Raw genomic sequence first — 25,344 nt, 5'->3', positions numbered from 1 at the left:
CGCCAGAACAGAGCTGTTTCATCAGCATTGTAAATTTGTTCAGGACTGAGGTTTTCATCAGATATTATTTTGGCAAATTCGTCTATGTAATTTTCAGCTGCTTCATGATCAGCAGAAGCTTTTTCACCACAGATTTTCAGATATTTTATACCATGACGCTTCTTAAATTTATGCAGCCAACCTTCTGAATATTCACACTCAACTTCAATGTTCAGTTCTTCATGGTATATTCTAGCTTGTTTCATGACCATCAAACCAGTCAGTGGCACACGTTCACCTCTGCGTTGTTGAATCCACTCAATCAGCACACGGTCAAGTTCTTCATTTTTTGCCCTATGCAATGTTTTCCTACTTTTCATTAGTTATGGTCATCAGTGTCAGTGTAAAACTTCAACAACTTGTCTTTCTGTTTCTTTAAGTCATATATGGTGGTAGTTCCCACACCATATTCTTCAGTAAGACGTCGCACAGACACACCACGATCAAGCTTCTGCAATAACTCCACTTTCTGCGCTATCGATAATGAGAGATGCTTCCTTCTCTGCTTCTCACTGTTACCCAGAGGGGTATCTGCAGCTCTTTTTAGCATTTTCACAAATCGTAAAAAACCAACAAATATCAAAGAGAGCAGAAGGCGCACGTGTGACAGCGCTGAGACACAACTGACGCCTCACACCTGCGTGGGTCAAGCATTGGCCGTGTCGGGTCATGTTTTGCGCCACGCGGGTCATGTCGTGCGCACGACTTACGCTCCACGAAAAAACTTTCAGTTTTCAGAGGTTTTCGGTAGTGCGGACAAAGGATAGTCTACCTGTACTAAAATATTTTATTTCCTAAAATGGCATTGAAGTGCCTTACTGGAACATCCACAGATAATTAGAAATATTCCCCAGCAGGAATAAAGTCATTGAAACAATTCCCAACTGCCTTTACAACGTTCAGATTGGTTGTTTTAGTATTATTGGTTTCCAAGGATAACATGTATGGTTATTGCCACTGTTAAATGTTGTCAGCATTATCACTCAGGAAGAAAGTTCAAAAATAAAGTACCCATGACTCTGCTGAAGTACAACTCAAACATTTAAGTAAGACAGGGACCCAGAAACCCATCTATTAAGAGTTTTATTCACAACACATAACGGCCTGGATTTTGCGGATGGCGGCGTACCTACGGAGTGCGCCACCGGCATCCAAACAGAATGGGGACCCTCCTTCATGAACTTGCTGGCAGACACTGCGTACTAGAGGGCAGCGCAATGGACCACGGAGCCCAGGCCGCAGCGTGTGCGGAAGCATACGCGGAAGCGTACCTGGGATCACGTGAGCAGTGGCAGCGGTGAGAGGATAAAGAGCGGCCCGAGAGCGGACCTGAATTAAAGCAGCGGCAGCAGCGGAAGGATAAAGAGCGACCCGACAGCGGACCTGAATTAAAGCAGCGGCAAGAGGATAAAAAGCAGCCCAAGAGCGGACCTGAATTAAAGCAGCGGCAGCGGCGAGGCACCGATTGAAAAACAACAAAAAATCAGTGACGTCACAGGAGAGCAGGGAGGTGATTGGTTGGCGAGTATTACAGCTTTTTTTTTACTCTCTAAGTTAGGGAAGAGGTTTAAATTAAGAGCTGAGAAACTGTAACTTGCTAGTACTTATTAATTTAATAACTTAAACTAGATAAAATAATCAAACAACAAAACTAAAATATTGATTGAATAAAAGCTTAAACTAATTACAAGGTTAGAGATGGCAGGGCAGGTGGTGTGTCGTAACTGCAGCATGTGGGAGTTTGTGGAGAGCATTGCGATCCCGAGCAACCACATCTGCAGTAAGTGTCTGCAACACGAGGAGCTTCGGCTCAGAATTGTTGAGCTGGAGTACGAGTTGCAGACATTGCGATGCATCAGGGAGGGGGAGAGTTACCTGGACACTTTGTTCCAGGAAGCAGACACACCCTTTAGGTTAAGTAGTACTTTAGAGTTCGTCAATGGTCACGGACAGGAGGGTGTGACCGCGAGTCAGGAAGGTATGGGGACCCAGGATGTAGTGATGGAGGAGCCTCAGCCCTGGACCTTGTCCAACAGGTACGAGGTACTTGCTACCTGTACGAATGAGGAAAAGGACTGCAGGGAGGATGGGCAAACTGACCACAGCACAGGGGGCCATCTAAGTGGGGGAGGGGTTGGGGGAGAAGGAAAGAATATGGTAGTAGTAGGGGACAGTATAGTCAGGGGGATAGATACTGTTCTCTGCAGCCGCAAAAGAGAGTCCTGAAGGCTGTGTTGGGTTAAGGATATCTCCGTGCGGCTGGGGAAGAACTTGGTAGTGGGAGGGGTGGATCCAGTTGTCGTGGTCCATGTAGGAACCAGCGACATAGGTAGAACTAAGAATGAGGTTCTGCTGAGGGAGATGGAGGAGCTAGGATCTAAATTAATAAGCAGAACCACAACGGTATTAATCTCTGGATTTCTACCTAAGCCATGCGCAAATTGGCATAGGGTCAAGCAGATTAGAGTTTTAAATGCGTGGCTCAAAGAGTGGTGTGGGAAGAAGGGGTTTCAATTCATGGGGCACTGGCACCAGTACTGGGGAAAGAGGGAGCTGTTCTGTCGAGACGGGCTCCACTTAAACTGGGCTGGGACCAGTGTCCTGGTGAATTGAATAACTAGGTCTGTAGATAGGGCTTTAAACTAAAACAAAAGGGGGGGGGGGGGAAATTTAGAAATCTAAAGAAAAGGTCACGGCAATAGAGCAGTGTAGCGATTTGAGTAAAAATAAGCAGAGTGTGAGAGGAAGGGACAGAGAGTTTAACGGTAGTAGTGCAGCAGAGAATAAGGTCAAAGCAGGGAATAATGGTAAAAAATGTAAATTAAAGGCTCTTTATCTGAATGCACGAAGCATTCGTAACACGATAGACTAACTAGTGGCACAAATAAAGATAAATAGGTTTGATCTAATGGCCATTACAGAGACATGGTTGCATGGTGACCAAGGTTGGGAACTAAATGTTGTAGGGTACTTGACATTTCGAAAAGACAGGCAGAATGGAAAAAGTGGGGGAATAGTCCTAATAATAAAGGATGACATAAGGACAGTAGAGAAAAAGGATCTTGGCTCAGAAGATCAGGAAGTATAATTAGTATGGGTGGAGAGAAGGACCAACAAGGGGCAGAAAACACTGGTGGGAGTAGTATATAGGCCCCCTAACAGTAGCTATACCAGTAGACAGAATATTAATCAAGAAATAGTAGGAACTTGTAACAAAGGTAATGCAATAATCATGGGGACTTTAATCTGCATGTAGACTGGACAAATCAAATTGGCAAAGGTAGTCTGGAGGACAAGTTCATGGAATGCATTCAGGACAATTTCCTAGAACAATGTGTCATGGAACCAGCCAGGGAACAGGTTATTTTAGATCTTGTATTGTGTAATGAGACAGGGTTAATTAGCAATCTCATAGTAAAAGATCCTCTGGGGCAGAGTGATTATAATATGATAAAGTTAATTTGAAATTCTGAGAGTAACTTGCCTAAGTCCAAAGTTAGAGTCTTAAACGTAAATAAAGCCAATTACATAGGTATGAGGGATGAGGGATGAGTTGGCTAAAGTAGATTGAAAAAATAGATTAAAAGGTATGGTGGTAGATAAGCAGTAGCTAGCATTTGAAGAAATATTTCATAATTCTCAACAAAAAGACCGAGATGAGGAGGAATTTCTTCACTAAGAGGGTTGTGAATCTTTGGAATTCTCTGCCCCAGAGGGCTGTGGATGCTCAGTTGTTGAGTATATTCAAGGCTGAGATAGATAGATTTTTGGACTCTAGGGGAATCAAGGGATATGGAGATCGGGTGGTAAAGTGGAGTGGAGGTCGATGATCAGCCATGATCTTACTGAATGGCAGAGCAGGCACGGGGGGCTGTATGGCCTACTCCTGCTCTTATTTCTTATGTTTTTATGAGCCAGTGCTCCAATCAGGAAACAGAAGCAACATATATTTGGAGAATTGATCTTTGAAGCTTTCTCAGCGAAAGAATAAAAAGAAATAAAAACAGGAAAATAGATATACCCAAGGAAAAAAGGAGGCAGATTCCAATAGTTTAAAAGCACTCAGGAGCATCAGGGTGAAATTCAGTTAAATTAACATTTGCTACATTCTCATTTCTTTTAAAGAAACACAAATTTAACAACATCCACTAAGTTATTAGGTGATTCTGTGTGTATGCCTGTCAATTTGGGCTCATATTCCACATTTTCTCCGGGTGCCGTCCCAAATGAGACACTCCGGTTCTACAACTTTATAAGTTTTCTCCAGGTGCCGTCTCAAGTGAAACACAAAGGCCGCGATTTTGCTGTTGCTCAGAGGGTGGGTTTGGAGGCGGGTCAGAGGTTAAAGTCGTTTTGATTGACGGCGGGTTCCGCACCTGCCGTCAACCCGCCTCCACACAACCTTCCCAAGTGTCGGGTCCCCGATTTGCAAATGGACCAGACACCTAGCGGCGGAAAACGGATTAAAGGCAATTAACTGCCTATTAACAGGTATTTGTGAGCAGTTTTCAGGGTCTTTCGATTTTCCAGCTTCTGGGTCGGGTTTCACGATGTCCAGGCAACACGCCAGGTTAAGTGTGGCGTGTTGTGAGTCTGGTCTGATGTTTGTGAAAAGATGACAGCTGCAGAAGTGGTGTGAAGGATGCCATGTTGTACATGGTGAGTTTCAGAGCCAAGAAAATGTTGGTTACTGCATTTTTAATACATTTACAGATTTCTTTAGCTTACAAGTTTTTAAATCCAACTGTATGTCCCGTGCCACCTCATTGGGAGAACCTCTCTCACCAGTGACAGATCGCTTCTGTCATCTCACCTGCAGCTGCCATCTATTCCAGCAACATCGGAGCCAATGAAACAATCAGACCTTGGTCCTCCGAATCCTTCCACAATCAGCCCCAACACCAACATCACCAACCTTCGCTGCCATCACCTGATGCTGCACTGGACACAGGGCATCAGCTGCTGAGGCCAGCGATGGCATCACCATGGCCAGGTTTTCTTCACTTGATGCTGTAAACCCTGGCTGCCACATGATGCGCCAGGTTGACACCATCCCACACCAGCACCGTGAAGCATCCCTTTAATGTCCAAGCCATTCCATGCACACACATCACTATAGCGGGGCAGGGAGGGGTGGAGGGGAGGAAGAGTTATGACTGAATATACTCAGCAACTGAGCCTCCACAGCACTCTGGGGTAGAGAATTCCAAAGATTCACCACCCTCCGAGTGAAGAAATTTCTCCTCATCTCAGTCCTAAATGGCCGACCCCTTATACTGAGACTGTGACCTCTGGTTCTAGACTCCCCAGCCAGGTGAAATATCCTCCCTGCATCTACCCTGTCAAGCCTTGTAAGAATTTTATATGTTTCAATGAGATCACCTCTCATTCTTCTCAACTCTAGGGAATATAGGGCCTAGTCTCCTCAATTTCTCATTAAAGGACAATGCCCCCCCTCCATCCCAGGAATTAGTCTGGTGAACCTTTGCTGGACTCCCTCCAAGGCAAGTATATCCTTCCTTAGGTGGTGGTAGGCCTTCTCCTTGAACTGCTTATGCTGATGGGGCTCCCATGGTGGTGTTAAGTTGAAAATTCCATGATATTGACCCTGCAAGCAATATCCTAATTGATAGAGTGGTCCTAGTTGTGTAAGCAAGTAGTAGCTTACCAAGACTCTATGAATAAGCTATGTAATTTTAACTGTTTAAACGCCAATAGTACCCCAACAGAAGGGATAGCAGAAGAATGGGGAAATAAACAAATAAAAAAAAATTGGAAATTTAAGGAAGATAAAAGTTTCAAAAGTTGAAACATATAAATGAATAGAATTTTTTAAAAAAACAGGAGAAACCTGAACAAATAAATAGGTTAAGGAAAAAAAAATCAGGAAAATCCAAATGAAAATAGGAACAGAAATAAATGTCAAAAGGGCAATATGTTTTTGGCAAATTATGCACTGAAGTTGAGAGATGTCAGTACCGGAGAGAGGAGCACTCAATCATTTTTGACATCCAGCATCAGAAGTCCCAAGTACAGCCTGCAGAGGAATGTTCCAACTACACTGAGCCAACAACTTGCCTTAGCTTTGACCTCAGAAGAGTCTGAAGTGTGTTGCCAGTGGCTTTAGTGCTGGTATAACAATTTTCTATCCACCCTATGCCAGTTAAACTGCAACAGTGTCATTTTCATTGACAGCATAAGCTAGCCGGTACAACTATATTCCATGTAAACCCTGTTGTTGGGCTGGGTTGAGATAAAGAGAGGGTAAGAAGGGCTTCACATCTACGTACACCTGCAGAAAATGTTTCTTGCCAGTGAAATTACAAGGTAGAAAAGAGTTGGGTTCCCCCAATGGCTCAGTGATTAACTGAACCCCATGATGCAGCACTAGCCATACAGAACAAGAAGGAGCCACCATCAAACTTTAACCTGGGCTGAGTTAACTGATCTTAACTGTGGTAGCAGTGTGTGATGAGATAATTTGTTTCAGTGTCCCCAGGATACAGCAAGATGATGAAACAGACGGGGCTTCTTCTCCTGATAGTTAACCTATGACCCGCAAGGCGGACAGGAACTGTACCCTAGCACAAATAACCACCTTTAAAAGAGGAGCAGAGGAAAGGAGAGGGAAGCAGATATCTAAGTTAATTTTGCTTTTCGACATAACTGCGCAACGTGAAAAGCGTAATTTTATGGAATTCTCTATTACATTAAGTCCCAACAACTTTAATTACAGTATTGCATGCGAGATTACTCATTCTTTTAGCAGATAATATTTCAACACATCTGCATACTGCTCAGATTTGTGAATCATTTCCTGTTTTCTTCCCCCAATATGACACAACTGAATGATGAAAGGTCACAAGTAGTAATACAGTATGTGCTATATTTCACTATATTAATTAGTATGGAGTTAAATGTATTGTATGTGAGAACAAACGCTTTATCAAATTTTAGGTCATCCCAATACCATTAGTTTTTCCAATTTTCCACCTTTGCTACTAGTACAATGTGTTTTACAAATTGGTTTCATTTTATTTGAATTACTAAGAATGAAAGCAGAGTTCCTCAGAAATTCAGACAATGCTGCATTCAAATGTGCACACACCAGTTTATCCTATTGATGCAAGAGCAACTCCCAAGGGCTACTAATTACCATTCAGATTGGGAAAAAAAGATAATTTTTTTAAATTTTAAACCAAGGATATGCAACAGAAATATAAAAAAGAAAATCAAAATTACATGGTTGTTCACTTTACTGGAGACCAAGCAGTGCCCAACAGTAATGCATTCCAATATAGCATCAGCTTCAAGTAACCACAGATCTCCTCAAAATATATTTTACAGCAGCACTTTCATGGTATAAATTCTTTCTGCTCACACTATATGATCTCTGTTCAAATATTCACCATTGTTTTTGACAGAGCATGATAAATCACAACATTTAAACTTCTTAAATGGTCCAATTCCATGTTCTTTTTACATTTTAAGAAACCACACACTGTATATAATAAAAGTACCATGGCTATGTACAAGCAAGAATCTGCCTGTTCTCTCCAATAGTTAGATGTTCTACAACAACTGCACAACCCAGCTCCCCACTCCCCTCAATTTAGATTTATGGTATATTCTCCACTGAGAAATTTGGAATGTATAAACTGTCCTTTGGAAAAAACAGTATAAATTCAACCCATCTGCTCATTTCAGAATGAGCAGCACGACCAAGAGATTTTATCAAGTTTTCAGTGTAAATAATGGCCAACTTACTACCATAATCACGAGACAATTACAAAGCCTTTGCAGAATTACTAATTATTTCACATTTGCAAAGCATTAGACTGACGCCTGATTAATAAATTTGACATGGCTCAACATGATCACATTAAAGATGTGCAATTATGTATAGAATTTCAAAATATTCTTTATAAGCCAGTTAAGCAATTTTATAATTAACAGATTAACTGGAATCCTGTGAAGCATATACAACTTCTCCCACCCTTCCCCTTTCTCTTCCCTTTGCCCAAAGACACTGGCATAGAAATGTGACTGTGCCTGAAAATGTAAAATGTAGGGACCATGGGAATTTCGTGCTGGCAATTCATTATGTGACAGGTATGCAGCCAACACTACCTGTGCTGCTTATTGGCAGTGCGCTTTGTTGCGGGGGGGGGGGGGGGGGGGGGAAATCAGGCATTACTGGCGTCACTTTAAGGCAGCCTGCACCTCTTAAAGGTGAGGTGTACTGTGGTTGCAGGCAGCAGTTTGAAAATGCACGTCATCATTGGAAGAGCTTCAGATATCCCCTCCAGATTTTGAGACGCTGCTTTGGAGGTTCTCGTTCAGACGGTTGGCAGGAGGGGGGAGTTTGTGTTCCCCTTGGGGGGTTGGGGGGGGGGGGGGGGGGGGGTTGTGCAGAAAGCTCTCCAGGCAACACAGGCACAGACAGTGGAAAGATGTGGTTCCGGAGGTCAATGCCAGGAGCTTGGCTCCCAGGATCTGGCTGCAATGCCAAAAGAAGTGTAATGACCTCTCTGGGGTTGTCAAGGTAAGGCTCCTAACTCTCAGCTCACACCTGCATCCCCCCACTACTTTTTACCCTCCCGTGCCTTCCCCACATCGCTTCACTCCCACAAATCACTGCACCATACCTCACTCCACTGTCTTCAGCTCCTATTATCACACTCTGCACCTTCAATGTCAGCTGTGGCTCAGTTGGTATCACCCTCGCTTCTGAGTCAAAAGGTTGTGGGTTCCAGTCCCACTCCAGTGACTTGAGCACATACATCTAGGCTGATACTCCAGTGTAGTACTGAGGGAGTGCTGCACTGTTGGAGGTGCCGTCTTTTGGATGAGGCGTTAAACTGAGGCCCTGTCTGCTCTCTCAGGTGGACGTAAAAGATCCCATGGCACTATTTCAAAGAAAAGCAAGGGAGTTACCCCTGGTCTCCTGGCCAATATTTATCCCTCAATCAACATCACTAAAAAAAGATTATCTGGTCATTATCACATTATTGTTTGTGGGAGTTTGCCGTGCGCAAATTGGCTGCCGCGTTTCTGCACTTCAAAAAGTACTTAATTGGCAGTAAAGCGCTTTGGGACGCCCAGTGGTCATGAAAGGCTCTATATAAATGCAAGTCTCTCAGCACTATTGGAACCCTTGCTTCCTCACACCTGACATCTTCACAGATCACAGAAATCACAGAAACCCCACAGTGCAGATAGAGGCCATTTCGGCCCATCGAGCCTGCACCGACACATATCCCACCCGATCCCCGTAACCCCTACACCAACACATATCCCACCCTATCCCCGTAACCCCACATATTTAATCCCCCTAACACTAAGGGTCAATTTATCATAGCCAATCAACCTAACCCACACATCTTTGGACTGTGGGAGGAAACCTGTGTTATCTTGCACATAACATCCGCATTATTGAACCCAGGCAGTCGCAAAACAGCTCACAAGGCTACCACTAATACACTCCCTTCTTCCTTGCAAGAGAAGGTAGCACACAACATGAGAGAGCAGGCGAGGCCGCCTACACATCCTGTCTCCTCTGGATAAGCAGGTCCTCGAGATGTCGTCAAGGGGGTGGGTCATGGCTGTGGATAGGGGACAAGCTGTTGGGAGATGTCCCGCAGGGTTTCTTCACACCTTTATTTCTCTCTATCCTACACACTGCATTACAAATTACACCTGCTTTCAGCCCAGTCATTTTGCTGCTCTCCCTTCACACCAATAGCTAACCCTTGTCCCTTTCTTCCAAAGTAGATGCAGAAAATGTACAAGGCTCTGTGGCAGTTGAAGACGACGACAGCCTTCTGGAAGACGCATCTGACCATAGCAAGTGCAGAGACTAGCACCACATGCCCATTAGAGGATAGGCTACAGGTGAATCACCGGGCCTAAGTGTGCATGAGCTAGGGCAGGGAATACAAAGGCACATGAGTCAGCTTGCCAAAGGGAAAGGTCAGATTGTAGCCCTGCCACAGATGACTCAATTGTTGGCCTTGAAGGCATAGACTGCTGAAGGCGATACATCAGGAAACACTAAGTGCACTCAGCAGCCTGCCAGTGAGCTTATGCATAATGGAGAAGTTGAGCTCCAAATTGTGCCGGATTATCTCACAGTGCATGAAGACCATGCTGTCAACATGAAGCGAGTGGTCAGCTTCATGAACAATACAGTGGTGCAGCAAGTGTCTGGAGAAATCTCCATTTCAGATTCCCCCTAATAACTAACAGGGACTGTAATGAAATAAGCATGATTAGTTATAGGTTTAAGTTTGTATTACGTAACTGTTAACCAATGCACGCCGATTCTTGAATAATCATGCTTTTAAACTAGTGTAATATGCCTTGGATAAACTAGATTAGATTTAAAATGGAAGAAAGGAAGGCACAGGGCCTTGCTTGGCCAAATTAAAGATGTTTTCTAGCAAAACAAAACAGACAGCTTGTCTGTGGGAACGAACTAGAGGAATTAATGGAATTCCAGGGGCTGCGGTAAGAGGCAAAGGGACTGTAAGATTGTTATGAAATACGTATTAGTTGTTTTTTGGAATACTTATTTTGATATCTTATAACCATTAATATCTTATCATCAGTAATAGATTTATAATCATGTGTAAGAATTAAATGTAGAAGTTTGTAATCATCAACTGTTTGCAATGATGACCTGAATTATATAGCACATGTAACCCTTTTTCTTATGCTTAAAAGTCTGTGAGCAAGCTGTAACCAGACAACCTGGGGTGAGAAAGAGATTGCCATGGTCGAATAGACTGCAGTTAGCCTGGGAACCAAGGTCATGTGTGGTTGCCACGGTGTTATGACATCTGCAGTGAATTAAAAACAAAGGCCAACAGCAAGGGCCGTATCTCAACCTATGGAGGCATATTCTTTTTTATTGCCATAGCTACCCCAGATACAAGTCTTGATGGTCAAAAACAGATGATGCCAGGGTGTTATAGGACGAGAACCTGCGTAAGCCAGGGTGCTGCATACATGGCATCTTTATGATTGGATTTTGGGTTTGGGTGTCAGCCAGTGATTGGTTCAGGAGGACTCCATAGGTTTTGAATGAGAGTAAGGGTATAAGAAGGGGGTCTTAAAACCCACAAAGTGTAGAAGTTATCAGGAGTGGAAGATTTCAGGAAAAATCAAGGAGACACCCAGGAAATGAAGAGAGACGAGAGACAAGAGACACAGGGTGCAGCTTACTCATGGTTGCAGCTTCTACCCAGAGTATACAGGGTAATACAAGTCTCAATTATTCTCTGTAAACTGCTGCTTGAATACTGTAATGTATTAAGTCTTGCTTGTGCTGAATAAAGTTAAATCACTGTCTCCAATACAGGTCAACCTCGAATCATTTGGAAGCAGGGTCGCTCTGGGATCTTATAGTGCCCATCATGATGGAGCCTTTGGCAACGGCTCTGCCAATTTTCATGGCAGCTCACACTGCCTACCATTTTGGCTCTGGGGTCCAGCATTGGCAGGGGCTTCCAGAGCATCACATCACTCCTACAGAACAGTAGGAGTGCTGAGGTGCAGCCCCAGGTGAGTGGTATTGGTTCTATGGGAGATGCACCTGCTGTCCTCTCAGGAATAACAGCATGCCTGCTCCCCCACCATCCACTCTGTCAGTGCCACACAGCTAGCTGAATCAGACTACCCCGGCCAAACCAAGGTGCCGCAGTCTGCAACCAGGCTCTCAAGGCTCAGAGCATCTCAAGGTCATCTACCACGGCCATCTGAAGTGTCTTCAATGGGATCTCAGCAGCCTTCCATTTCCATAGCTGTAGCAACTGGGGATCCACTTCATAGGAGCACTAGAATACTTCAGAGGAACACTGGCTCAAGGGCGATTCTTAATTCTGCAAGTTGACAATTACCAAATATCACGTGATTTGTAGTAAAAAAAAAAAAAAATTCTGGATTTGGTGTTAGTCTTAATATTTTTGAGTAAAATGAGGGCAACACTGATGAGGTTGGACTGCTAGAGGGCTCTACTAGGTGTATTCTATAGGCCACCAACTAGTGGGAAGGATATACAGGTGCAAATTTGCAGGAAAATTTCAGAGAGGTGCAAGAACTATAGAGTAGTGATAATGGGGGACTTCAACTATCCTAATATAGACTGGGATAGTAATAGTGTAAAGGGCAGAGAGGGGGAAGAATTTCTGAAGTGTATTCAAGAGAACTTTCTTGATCAGCATGTTTCCGGCCCAACGAGGAAGGAAGGTGGGTCAAGTGGAGCAAGTCAAATCAAATCAACTTTTATTGTCATTGTTAGTGCACAAGTGCAGTACAACGAAATGTAGGCTTGCGGCTCCCGAGAGTGTACATTTAGTTTAAGACATTTAAACATTCAACATACATTTGGCTTGTAATACATTAACATAAACATAACCATAATAAAGTGCATTGGCAGATGTGCAGGCTTTAGAGTTTATTTGTGGAGTTCAGTAGGATGACAGCCCTGGGAAAGAAGCTGTTCCTAAATCTGGTCGTACGGGTGCGAATGCATCTGTAGCGTCTTCCAGATGGCAGGAGGGCGAACAGACTGTGGCTGGGGTGGGTAGGGTCTTTGATGATGGACCGTGACCGCCGTAAACAGCGTTTCTGGTATATGTGCTCTATGGTCGGTAGCCGGGTGCCGGTAATGCGTTGGGCAGTTTTGACTACCCGCTGCAGGGCTTTTAGGGGAACATTTAGGGAACAGTGATCACAGTATCATAAGGTTTAGATTAGCTATGGAAAAAGACAGGGAGCAATCTAGAGTAAAAATATTTAATTGAAGGAGGGCCAACTGCAGTGGGTTGAGAACGGATCTGGCCTGGGTATATGGGAATCAAAGATTGGCAGGCAAAACTGGAATCGAATAATGGGCTGCCTTTAAAGAGGAGATGGTTCGGGTACAGTCGAGGTACATTCCCACGAGGGGGAAAGGTAGGGCAACCAAAGTCAGAGCTCCTTGGATGAAGAAAGAGATAGAGAGTAAGATGAAGCAGAAAAAGGGGGCGTATGACAGATGTCAGGTTGTGAATACAAGTGAAAGCCAGGCTGAATATAGAAAGTTCAGAGGGGAAGTGAAAAAGGAAATGAGGGACAAAGAGAGAGTATGAGAATAGACTGGCAGCTAACAAAAGGAATCCAAAAGTCTTCTATAGACATATAAATAAAAAACAGGTATTAAGGAGGGTGTGGACTGATTAGGGACCAAACAGGAGACCTACGCATGGAGGCAGAGGGCATGGCTGAGTACTAAATGAGTACTTTGCATCTGTCTTTACCAAGGAAGAAGATGCTGCCAAATTTATAGTGAAAGAGGAGGTAGTTAAGATACTGGATAGGCTAAAAATTGATAAAGAGGAAGTACTGGAAAGGCTGGCTGTACTTAAAGTAGATAAGTCACCAGGACTGGATGGGATGCATCCTAGGATGTTGAGGGAAGTAAAAGGTGGAAATTGCAGAGGTACTGGCCATAATCTTCCAATCAAATCATCCTTAGATACGGGGGTGGTGCCAGAGGACTGGAGAATTGTAAATGTTTCACCCTTGTTCAGAAAAGGGTGTACGGATAAACCCAGTAACTACGGGCCAGTCAGTCTAACCTCAGTGGTGGGGCTTTTAGAAACGATAATCCGGGACAAAATGAACAGTCACTTGGACAAGTGTGGATTAATTAAGGAAAGACAGCACGGATTTGTTAAAGGCAAATCGTGTTTAACCAACTTGATTAAGTTTTTTGATGAGGGCAATGTGGTTGATGTGGTGTACATGGACTTCCAAAAGGTATTTGATAAAGTGCCACATAATAGGCTTGCCAGCAAAATTGAAGCCCATGGAATAAAAGGGACAGTGGCAGCATGGATACGAAATTGGCTAAGTGACAGGAAACAGAGAGTAGTGGTGAACGGTTGTTTTTCCAGACTGGAGGAAGGTATACAGTGGTGTTCCCCAGGGCCGGTACTAGGACCACTGCTTTTCTTGATATATATTAATGACTTAGACTTGGGTGTACAGGGCACAATTTAAACATTTGCAGATGACACAAAACTTGTAAGCATAGTGAACAGTGAGGAGGATAGTGATAGACTTCAAGAGGACATAGACAGGCCGGTGGATTGGGCGGAAACGTAGCAGATGAAATTTAAAGCAGAAAAGTTCAAAGTGATACATTTTGGTAGGAAGAACAAGAAGAGGCGGCAATATAAACTAAAGGGTACAATCCTAAAGGGGGTGCATGAACAGAGAGACCTGGGAGTATCTGTGCACAAATCGTTGAAGGTGGCAGGGCAGGTTGAGAAATCGGTTAAAAAAAGCATACAGGATCCTGGACTTTATAAATAGAGGCAAAGTACAAAAGCAAGAAAGTTATGATGAACCTTTATAAAACACTGGTTCAGCCTCAACTGGAGTAGTGTGTCCAATTCTGGGCACCACACTTCAGGAAGGATGTGAAGGCCTTAAAGAAAGTGCAGAAAAGATTTACAAGAATGGTTCCAGGGATGAGGGACTTCAGTTATGTGGATAGACCAGAGAAGCTGGGGGTGTTCTCCTTGGAGCAGAGCAGGTTGAGAGGAGATTTGATAGAGGTGTTCAAAATCATGAGGGATCCAGACAGAGTAGATAGAGAGAAACTGTTCCCATTGGCAGAAGGGTCGAGAACCAGAGGACACAGATTTAAGGTGATTGGCAAAAGAACCAAAAGCGATATGAGGGAAAACTTTTTTACGCAGCGAGTGGTTATGATCTGGAATGCACTGCCTGAAAAGGTGGTGGAGGCAGATTCAATCATGGCTTTCAAAAGGGAGTTGGATAAGTACCTGAAGGAAAAAAATGCCGTAACTATTCTATGATTCAGATGGTGATTGTGACCAGCTGCTCCCCCTCCTCTTCCAGCCCCAATGGCCAACACACCACCCATGAGAGAAAAAATGTTTGTAGGCAGACAAGCAGTCCAGCACCCACAAAAAGTTCTTCCCAAATCTCACAATTTACTTGTGCAACAGAGAAAATTGTCAGCAACAAAAAGCCCAGAAGTTGAACAGCAACCTAACCGAACAAGCCAGCAACTAGGTTATATGAAGAGGATGACCCCTTTAAATAGCACTCCTGCCAAGTCCTTCTTGACTGTTAGCACCATAATTTGCCAGGCGAGTTTAATCACAGGTGCCGGGCCAGGCCAATTTCACAAAAATGTCCTACAACCAGCGTAGGACCCTTATTTTATTCTAATGACTTTTTTTCATGCTTCTATGGACGCCTATGGGGTGCCCTATTCAATATGGCAGATGGCACACTTGCAGCGCGAGATGGGTGCACAGCACCCGCCATAGTGAGCACATAGCTGCCCATTTTGTGCCTACAAACTTGGTGAGGCATGATTACATTTCTACGCTACTAACTCATGCTGGCATACAGTTTCCCAGGTCCCGAAATAGCAAGGCAGAATTCTTCACATAAGCCTATTCAAAAGTACGGAGCAGTTCTGTCCTCATCCAATACCCACTTTCCAGCATGGAGCCCTAAATACCACTCAGGAGCAGGAACCCTTAACAATTTTTTTCTCCTCCCTTCAGAGCACCAAAGGCAACCTCAGCACAGAGCAGGGTCTGAACCTAGCTCTGTATGACTCAACGACACACTAGGTGTGGTAAACCACTTTTATCGTTCACTATCGTTACACTATGGTTATCACTGTTATATCGTTACACTATGGTTATCATTGTTTACACTGTTACATCACTACACGAGGTCGCCTCTTGTCACGCTGTTATACCTGGGCTGACCACTGCTGACTCCGCCCATGGCTCCACCTACCTGCCCAGGTATAAAGGTGGTCGACTGGCTGGTATTCCTCCTTGTTGGATCCGATCACCCACGAGGGTGGGCTCTGTTATTTAGCCAATAAAAACCTATAGTTACTTTCTTAACTCGTCGCTTTTCATTGGATGAATTGATAGGTATATCACTAGGTAATTATTTTACTCATTAAGTCACTAGGGTACTCACATTTATATTTATTCTCAAATACTTTCTACGAGCAAGTTGTTTTGTAAACTCACCTGTTAGAAGGCCCTTGCCTCTCAGTCGATCCCGAATTTCTTGGCTACGATCTGGCTTGCTGATTGGATTTAAGGACAGCTGATTCAGCTACATGGAAAACACCAAGCATTAGACCTAATCATCGTTTTCACTTTGTTCAAATTAATCTAACTTACAACGATGACATAGATTACTATTACTATGTATAGTGAAAATTCAGGTTTCCCATGATTAAACTGGCATCCAATCTCTCAACAGAATATCACTGCTAGTTGGGAAGGAAAGAACAAAAGTGGTCAAATGTTTTCACCCAACATGCACGTTTTTCATTGGGCTATAGGCCATCATACGGTGTGTGTTGGAAAACTTTTATTTCCCCCTCTCTTCGTCAAAACATTTTTGCCATGTATGATGCCTTTTTAAAACTTATTCCTTGTTTCACTAATAAACCTTTTCAAAATGGGAAATATTATTACATCTGCAAGGGGCCAGTATTAGGATTTCCAGTAACATGTTTTTGGCATGGTTGAAATCCCATGACCTTATAATCACAATGAATGTACAAAATAATTGAATTTCACAGCCAAGCACTTACAGCAGTTAGACTACCCAAGACAAGTTTCACCAGCTGTTTGACATACGAAAAAGCTGGTGCAGTGTTACTGTTCCGGATATGAGCACTGCAAGCATCTAGAATGGTCCGTATTGTCACTCGTGTGTACATCAGGTCTTCACACATATTCAATAATACGCTATTCAGGTGATCCCCAAGTTTGATTGGCTAAAATGCAAAGAAAATAAATTACTGCAGTTACCTTATTTTTTTTTTTTAAATGGTCCACATTGCACAGTTCACCTCTGAAGAATTAAGTTAAAGAAACAGAGGAATTTCAAGCATGCTACTTCATTGCCAGGATATCCACGGTAATGGAAAAGTGGAATGAGCAGTCCAAAATGTCTATAATAGCAAAATACTGCGGATGCTGGAAATCTGAAATAACAACAGAAAATGCTCGAAATACTCAGCAGGCCAGGCAGCATCTGTGGAGAGAGAAACAGAGTTAACGTTTCAGGTCTGGGAACCTTCATCAGAACTGGAAATAGCTGGAGATGTAACAGATATTAAGCAGGTGCAGAGACGGCGGGGGGGGGGGAGGTTAGGAGGGGAGGAAGGAATTGAAAGAACATCCTGTACTTTTGTAAGAGGCAAGATAAAATGTTGCAAATGGAAGTGGCAAAAATCATACACCATGAAAAATGGGGGCAGGGATAATTATCTGAAATTGTTGAACTCAATGTTGAGTCCAGCAAGCTGCAAAGTGCCTAATTGAAAGATGAGGTGCTGTTCCTCGAGCTACCAACTCCCACAGCTACCTGGACTACACTTCCTCCCACCCCGCTTCCTGTAAGGACTCTATTCCATTCTCCCAGTTTCTCCGTCTCCGCTGCGTCTGTTCTGATGATGCCACCTTCCATACCAGTGCTTCCGACATGTCTTCCTTTTTCCTCAACCGAGGATTCCGCTCTACTGTGGTTGACACGGTCCTTGACCATGTCCGTTCTATTTCCCGCACTTCTGCTCTCACCACTTCCCCTCCCTCCCAGAACCACGATAGGGTTCCCCTTGTCCTCACCTTTCACCCCACCAGCCTCCACATTCAACGGATCATCCTCCACCATTTCCGCCACCTCCAACATGATCCCACCACCAAACACATCTTCCCCTCACCTCCCCTTTCAGCATTCTGAAGGGACCGCTCCCTCCGTGACACTCTGGTCCACTCCTCAATCACCCCCAACAGCCCTTCTCCTTCACCTGGCACCTTCCCGTGCAAGCGCAGGAGATGCAACACATGCCGTTTTACCTCCTCCCTTCCCACTGTTCAGGGCCCCAAACATCCCTTCCAGGTGAAACAGCAATTTACTTGTACTTCTTGCAATTTAATATACTGTATTCGCTGCTCATGATGCGGTCTCCTCTACATTGGGGAGACCAAACGCTGATTGGGCGACCGCTTTGCGGTACACCTCCATTCAGTCCGTAAGGGTGACCCTGAGCTTCCGGTCGCCTGTCACTTTAATTCACCGCTTCACTCCCACTCTGATCTCTCTGCTCTCGGCCTATTACATTGCTCCAATGAAGCTCAACGTAAGCTTGAGGGATGGAGCTGCATAAAACACTGGTTAGGCCACAGCTGGAATACTGTGTGCAGTTCTGGTCGCCACACTACAGGAAGGATGTGATCGCGTTGGAGAGGGTGCAGAGGAGGTTCACCAGGATGTTACCAGGGCTGGAGCGCTTCAGCTATGAAGAGAGACTGGGCAGATTGGGTTTGTTTTCCTTGGAGCAGAGGAGGCTGAGGGGGGACATGATTGAGGTGTACAAAATTATGAGGGGCATAGATCGGATGGATGCTGAGGAGCTTTTTCCCTTAGTAGAGGGGTCAATAACTAGGGGGCATAGATTCAAGGTAAAGGGCGGGAGGTTTAGAGGGGATTTGAGAAAGAACTTTTTCACCCAGAGGGTGGTTGGAGTCTGGAACTCACTGCCTGAAAGGGTTGTGGAGGCAGAAACCCTCACAACATTTAAGAAGCATTTGGATGAGCACTTGAAGTGCCACAGCATACAAGGCTACGGGCCAAATGCTGGAATATGGGATTAGGTTAGACAGGGCTTGATGGCCGGCGCGGACACGATGGGCCGAAGGGCCTCTATCCGTGCTGTATTACTCTATGACTCTATAACAGCACCTCATCTTTCGATTAGGCACTTTGCAGCCTGCCGGACTCAACATCGAGTTCAACAATTTCAGATAATAATCCCTGCCCCCATTTTTCATGCAGTATGATTTTTGCCACTCCGATTTGCAACATTTTATCTTTCCTGCCTCTTACAAAAGTACAGGATGTTCTTTCAATTTCTTCCTCCCCTCCTAAACGCGCCCCCCCCATCCCCCGTCTCTGCACCTGCTTAATATCTGTTACATCTCCAGCTTTTTCCAGTTCTGATGAAGGGTCCCAGACCTGAAACGTTAACTCTGTTTCTCTCTCCACGGATGCTGCCTGGCCTGCTGAGTATTTCCAGCATTTTCTGTTGTTAGTCCAAAATTTCTAATGAGTAAAAAAAGTTGGATCAGATTTCTAATAATGGACTATAGAAATACCCCTACACAAGGAATAAAGTCTATTGCAGAGGTTGATGAAAAGACGAAGACTCTGCTATCTACAACAGGCAACTTACTCAAACCAAAAGTGAGCAAAAAAGGTACAACAAAAATTGAGAAAGTAATCACAGATTGGCTCCTCTTATAACAAGGAGCCTAAGATCTTTCACTGGGAAAGAGGAGAAATACAAAGAGTGTTGCTGATAGGTCATGAGAAAGAATGCAAGAAAGCAGAGGTCTGAAGACAATTATACATCAGATCCAATAAAGTTGATTTGAAATATTAATTTGCTCATGCATTTTAAGCTAAAATAAGTTATTTCTATACTGATCATCATCAAAAGAATGAAGCGGTGGGTTAGGAAAAAAAATGTTATGCAAAGGGTTGTTTGGGCTTAAAATGTCCTACCACAATTAGTGGAAGCAGAATGGCATTTAAAGAAAAATAGCTAGATATTTTGAGAAGACAAAATAGTAAAATATTTTACAGGCACATCAATAAAAAAAAAGGAAGGTTGGGATGGGAATAGGGCCATTAAGGGATAGACTGGATAATACCATAGGTGACGATAGAGAGATGGCAGAAATATTAAATAATTATTTTACTTCAGTATTTACCAAGGAGATAGAACAGGTGGACATGACATTGGATGAAAAGATTAATAATGAGATACATGCATTTAAAATTAAAAAGAGGGGATATATTAAAATTAATCAAACTCAAAGAGGATAAAAAAAACCCTGGTCTGGATGGATTGCATCCATGCATTTTAAAAGAATCTAGGAGAGAGACAGCAGAGGAATTACTACACATGTTTAATAATTCATTAGAAAAAGGTGTAGTGCCAGAAGACTGGCGGATAGCTAATGTAATACCCATATTCAAGAAGGGGGATAGAACATGTCCAGGGAATTATAAAGGAATAGTCAGCATGGAATTCAAAAGGGAAAGTCTTGTTTAAACAACCTCACTGAATTTTTTGAAGAGGTAACAGAGAGAGTAGACAATGGTAATGCAGTAGATGTAATTTATCTAGATTTTCAAAAGGCCTTCGATAAGGTACCCCATAATAGACTAATGAACAAGGTCAGAGAATGCGGAGTCAGGGGACAAGCAGCAGAATGGATAGCGAACTGGTTTCAAGACAGAAAGCAGAGAGTAGGGGTAAAGGGTAGCAATTCACAGTGGCAAAAGGTGAGTAGTGTTCCACAAGGATCAGTGCTTGGACCACTGCTGTTCACAATTTACATCAATGATTCAGACTTTGGAATCAAAAACACAATTTCTAAATTTGCAGGTGACACCAAATTGGCGGGGGGGGGGGGGTTAGTCAATACTGAGGAGGACTGCAACAAATTACAGGAGGACATTAATAAACTTGCAGAATGGGCATATAATTGGCAAATGAAGTTCAACACAGATAAATGTGAGGTCTTACATTTTGGTAGGAAGAATAGGGAGGTCACTTAGGGTGGGTGCGAGACTGGGTGGGGTAGAGGGATAAAGGGAGTACAAATACACAAATCACTAAAAGTTGCGACACAGGTTAGCAAGGCCATAAAAAAAGCAAACTAAGCACTAGGGTTTATTTCTAGAGGGATAGAATTGAAAAGTAGGGAAGTTATGCTAAACCTGTATCGAACCTTGGTTAGACCACACGTAGAATACTGTGTGCAGTTCTGGTCGCCATATTATAAAAAGGAGAGGGTGCAGAGAAGATTTACAAGGATGATACCAGAAATGCGAGGAAAGGATGAACAGGCTGTATCTCTTTTCTCTTGAAAAAAGGCTGAGGGGTGACCTAATAGAGGTCTTTAAAATTATGAAAGGTTTTGACGGAGTGGATACAAAGAGAATGCTTCCACTTGTGAGCAAGAGCATAACCAGAGGCCATCAATATAAGATAGTCACCAAGAAATCCAATAAGGAACTCAGAAGAAACTTCTTCACCCAGAGAGTGGTGGGAACGTGGAACTCGCTACCACAGGGAGCGCTTGAAGCGAACAGTATAGATGCATTTAAGGGGAGGCTGGACAAGCATATGAGGGAGAAGGGAATAGAGTGTTATGCTGAATTAACAACAGAAAATGCTGGAAAAACTCAGCAGGTCAGGCAACATCCGTGGAGAGAAATTTGAGTTGACGTTTCGGGTTGGACCCTTCTTCAAAACTGATGAGGAAAGACAGGAGGAGGCTCGAGTGGACGATAAATGCCAGCATGGACTGGTTGAGCTGAATGGCCTGTTTCTGTGCCGTATATCCTATGTAATCCTATGTAAGAATTTTTTTTTTATAAAAGTGGAAAGAACAATGGAATGGACCAAAATCTTTCAGAGAGGCAGCTCAGGTGCGATGGGCTGATTGGCCTCCTTCTGTGCTGTAAAATTCTATGAATGGTAGCTCAGGCTTGATAAAGGTGTTGCTGCTGCTCCTTCCACTGTACTATTTTACATAGAAACGTAACTCTCTCACAGATAAGTTAGAGACTACGGCCTGACAAAATTAAGACCAGACTTATTTTGCATTCCCTTCAGCGAGCTAAATTTTGAACCCAATTCAATAAGATAGTTTGTTATACAAAAGTCTCTGGATAGCTGGGTAAAATGAATTAAAATTCCCATTCTCTTTTGGGTTTTATTTGGTAAAAACATTGGAATCTGAAAAGGCTTTATTTTATACACAAACCACTCACTGATTGTTGCGTTATTGGCTTAACATCTAAGTGACAGGTCTCCAAATACTGCATAATTGTTAGATCTCTTGGTTTTGCATTAACAGTACAGAATGCTTCCTCTAGTGAATTTGCAACGCAGGCAGTATAGGAATCCAAAGTTGGATTCTTCAGATCAATTGTCCAGAGTGCTGTCAGAACAATTTCAGTCATTCACATCTAAATGTTTATTACAAGTGGTACATATCTTTCCACGAATAGGTCCATTGATGTAAAAAGGAAACTAAATTACACACCTTTCTCATTTTCAGACTTAAAGAACTGGAAGCTTTTTTTTTCATGGTACAGATGTAGCCACTCTACCAAAGGATTAATGTAGTATTTTTAATGTTTCTCACCGAAGGTGAAGAAATATACAGGAAGTTGTTCCAATATAAACCACTTTCTTTCAAGTAAAACAAAAACTATCTCAAGAGATATTCATGCTACTGTACTAGGAGGTGAAATTCCATCTTTGATCATTTTATTGAAAAAACGTCATAAGTAAAATGAGGTATTTCATACAAGTTTACTTTTACCAAAAGTAGGAATTTCACCTCCCAGTGTCTCCTACTCCTCCGAGACCCACCATTGTGACTCCTCCCTGCAAGGCGCTGCTTAACTGCATCAGCTATTGGAACAAGAACAAGCAATTCCGTAAGAAATCCTGCAAATCAATATCCTTCCACCTCTGGATGCCAATCAGGACATATTCAAGCTGAGAAAATTCAGTGCTGTCTAGGCGCTGCTGTATAACTCAACTGGTTTCAAATTTTCCCAGGTTAGAAAAGTCCCAATCATCGCCTATGGCTGGAAGGGATACTCTGCAGAATTTTCTACATTGCTGCTGCGATAGTTGATGGCAGCTGAGCAGGGTCCCCTATCGGGATGAGGCAGGAGGGTGGGGTGGTGCTGACAGGGAAACTACAAATAGTTACTTTAAGGTAGAAAATGCTTTATAATGTCTCAATCTAGATTTGCAAGAGAAGTACTTTATAATTAAAGTACATTCCTTGACAGTTTCTTCTTCGTGTACTGTATCAATTGCAGCTTAAGTATGTTAGATTGCTAGCAATGATGTAAAGGTCACTGATGGAACAATAAATGTTTAATAAAAATGTTACCTCTCAAAACTGTTCACGTCCGACAATTTGCTATTTATATTTTTTTTAATCTGCAAAGCTGTGCAACTCTCTTCTTCAAGAGTAGTAAACTTTTATTCATAACGCAACACTTTCCATCTGTTGAGTTTCCAAAATCATCTGTTTATAGTTAAGTTAACAGCTGTTAATAGCAAATCCCTTTGATGTGTAGAAACTTCAAGGTAATAATAAGACAATAAGAAAACGGATATGTATATTGCTTCGCATCAGTGTTAATTTGGGGAAGTAAAATTAAGGACAGGTTTTTCTTTTCCATCCACACAAATAATAAAACACTAACACACAATGGCCCAGTAATTCGGGTCCCAACGCGTGAGTAAGCACCGTGTACTCACGCGTGGGCCCGATGGAAGTGCTGGTTTTCAGCATGCACAGCACATGCGCGGAAAACCGGCATTTCCTTTCCTCTGAACCAAGGGGCTCAGAGGTGGAACACGTGTACGCAGGAGTCTGCGCGTGCGCGCTGAAATTCCTTTTTCTTTTCAGGGTTGCCCGTGCGATAAGGCCTCCAGTTTTTACGCGAGAAAAAAGCAGACGCAAGTACTTAGTTTTAAAAAGGTAAGTGGTCTATTAATTAAAGTTAGAAAAAAATTTTCCACAGGTTTATTATTTTTAAAGACTTTACAGTAAGGTAAGTGTATTTTTAGACCCGATTTTTAAAAAAATTATTTTTTTCAAAAATGTGATTAATTGTTTAAATTAGTTTTTTACAGTTATTAATAGTTCATTTAATTAGTGGGATTTTTTTAAAACTTTTATTTGAAGTTTAAGTACTGTTTTGGGCGCCTGGAGTTTTCATGAGTTTGACAGTTCTTACTATCAAACTCATGAATGAACTTTTGCAACCTCCGATTGGTTGCCCAGTGCTCACGTGATCCCAGCCGGCTCATCGAACTAACTACGCCGCTGGATCACGCAAGCACAGTGCGCCGGGAGCTGAACCGGGCCACTGACAGGAAATCCACGCAGGGCCAGGCTTCAACTGTCGGCGCGCTATGTAAGTGTAGGTCGAGGGCTTGCACCCGCGGGAAGCCCCCCGACACCAATTTCTGGGCCAATATAATCTCTGGAAAATAGTTAACCTTTGGTGAAAGTGAACAGGAATCAGTTACAAATAGATTAGACTTGATCCATTCAGTTGTATTAAAAGAATTAAACTCCTACAACCTGACTGTGAAGCTCATTTAGTTTCAACCAGATACTGCTTTACACCCCCATTATAGAGCTTATATACTGGTAATAGCACGGACACCATTTGCATAGCTATACAAAAAGGAATAACCCAGTTACACCACCAACTCTAAGTTGAGCTGGTCTCAAGTTAAAGATTCACAACAAAGCAGCAACCCCAGAAGTATGGTGTAATGGTGGTATTATACAACTGGTGTGGACAACTTTTCAGTCAGATAATCACACTCTAAAATACAAAAGCATCAGGGCTAAAAATTGGATTGGACACAAAAACTGGCGCGGGGATCACGATGTGCGATCAGCCCACGCCCGTTGAAAGGAATGCAGGCAGCAGACGACCTTCGTGCTGCCTGCTAATTACAATGATTGCAGCGTTCAGCCCAGCGCTGAACGCGCTGAGTGGCTGAACGCTCAGCGGCTGAATGCTCAGCAGGGGGCCCAAGTTCATGCGAGGCTAGCTCCAATTAATGCTAAACCTCCATTTCTTAAAGGCAGTCCGCACCTCTTAAAGGGGAGGTGCATTCTGCCTGCAGCAGCTCATTGAACCGGTTGTGGAGCCAAGGGTGACTGAATAATGGCTCAACAGACCAGAGAAAGGGCTCCAAGGTTCTCGGACACAGCACTAGAGCCCTTACTGCAGGGGGTGGAAAGGAGGAGACAGGTCCTATATCCGCATGGGGCAGAAGGCCCTCCAGTCACACACTGCGAAAGCAGTGGGAGAAGATAGCAGATGAGGTCAATGCCAGTCAAATGCCAAAGACATGGATGCAGTGGCTGAAAGAAGTTCAATGATCTCACACGAGTGGTCAAGGTCAGTGAATGCATCTTCAAATGCCATTTCCCATCAACTGCACCACTCGCCTTGCATACTGCTCAATGCACCACACCCCCATCACTCACCTACCAACAATCATGACTCATACCTCACATTCATAGCTTCTTCACCCTCACACACTTGCCACTGCTGCAAGCCTCACACCCACATCTCACGCCTTGCACACACTGCCAGCTATTCAGC

At 43.3% G+C, this 25,344-nt stretch overlaps 1 protein-coding gene across 6 annotated transcripts in view; it reads right to left on the bottom strand.

Moving 5' to 3' along the window:
- Positions 1 to 25,344, bottom strand: part of ptpn13 (protein tyrosine phosphatase non-receptor type 13) — a 358,778-nt gene that overhangs the window by 242,603 nt on the left and 90,831 nt on the right. For all 6 annotated transcript variants that reach the window (XM_085963776.1, XM_085963803.1, XM_085963794.1 and 3 more), the window contains 2 exons: positions 16,694 to 16,879; positions 16,119 to 16,206 (listed from right to left, as the gene is read on the bottom strand). In XM_085963776.1, the coding sequence (XP_085819902.1) occupies positions 16,119 to 16,206; positions 16,694 to 16,879 (274 nt within the window). The remainder of the gene's footprint in view (positions 1 to 16,118; positions 16,207 to 16,693; positions 16,880 to 25,344) is intronic.

The sequence above is a fragment of the Somniosus microcephalus genome, chromosome 2 (genome assembly GCF_052327205.1).
Source record: "Somniosus microcephalus isolate GS21.2 chromosome 2, FLI_Smic_1.0, whole genome shotgun sequence".
Classification (NCBI taxonomy): Eukaryota; Metazoa; Chordata; class Chondrichthyes; order Squaliformes; family Somniosidae; genus Somniosus; species Somniosus microcephalus.
This window is presented reverse-complemented; position numbering and strand designations above follow the sequence as displayed.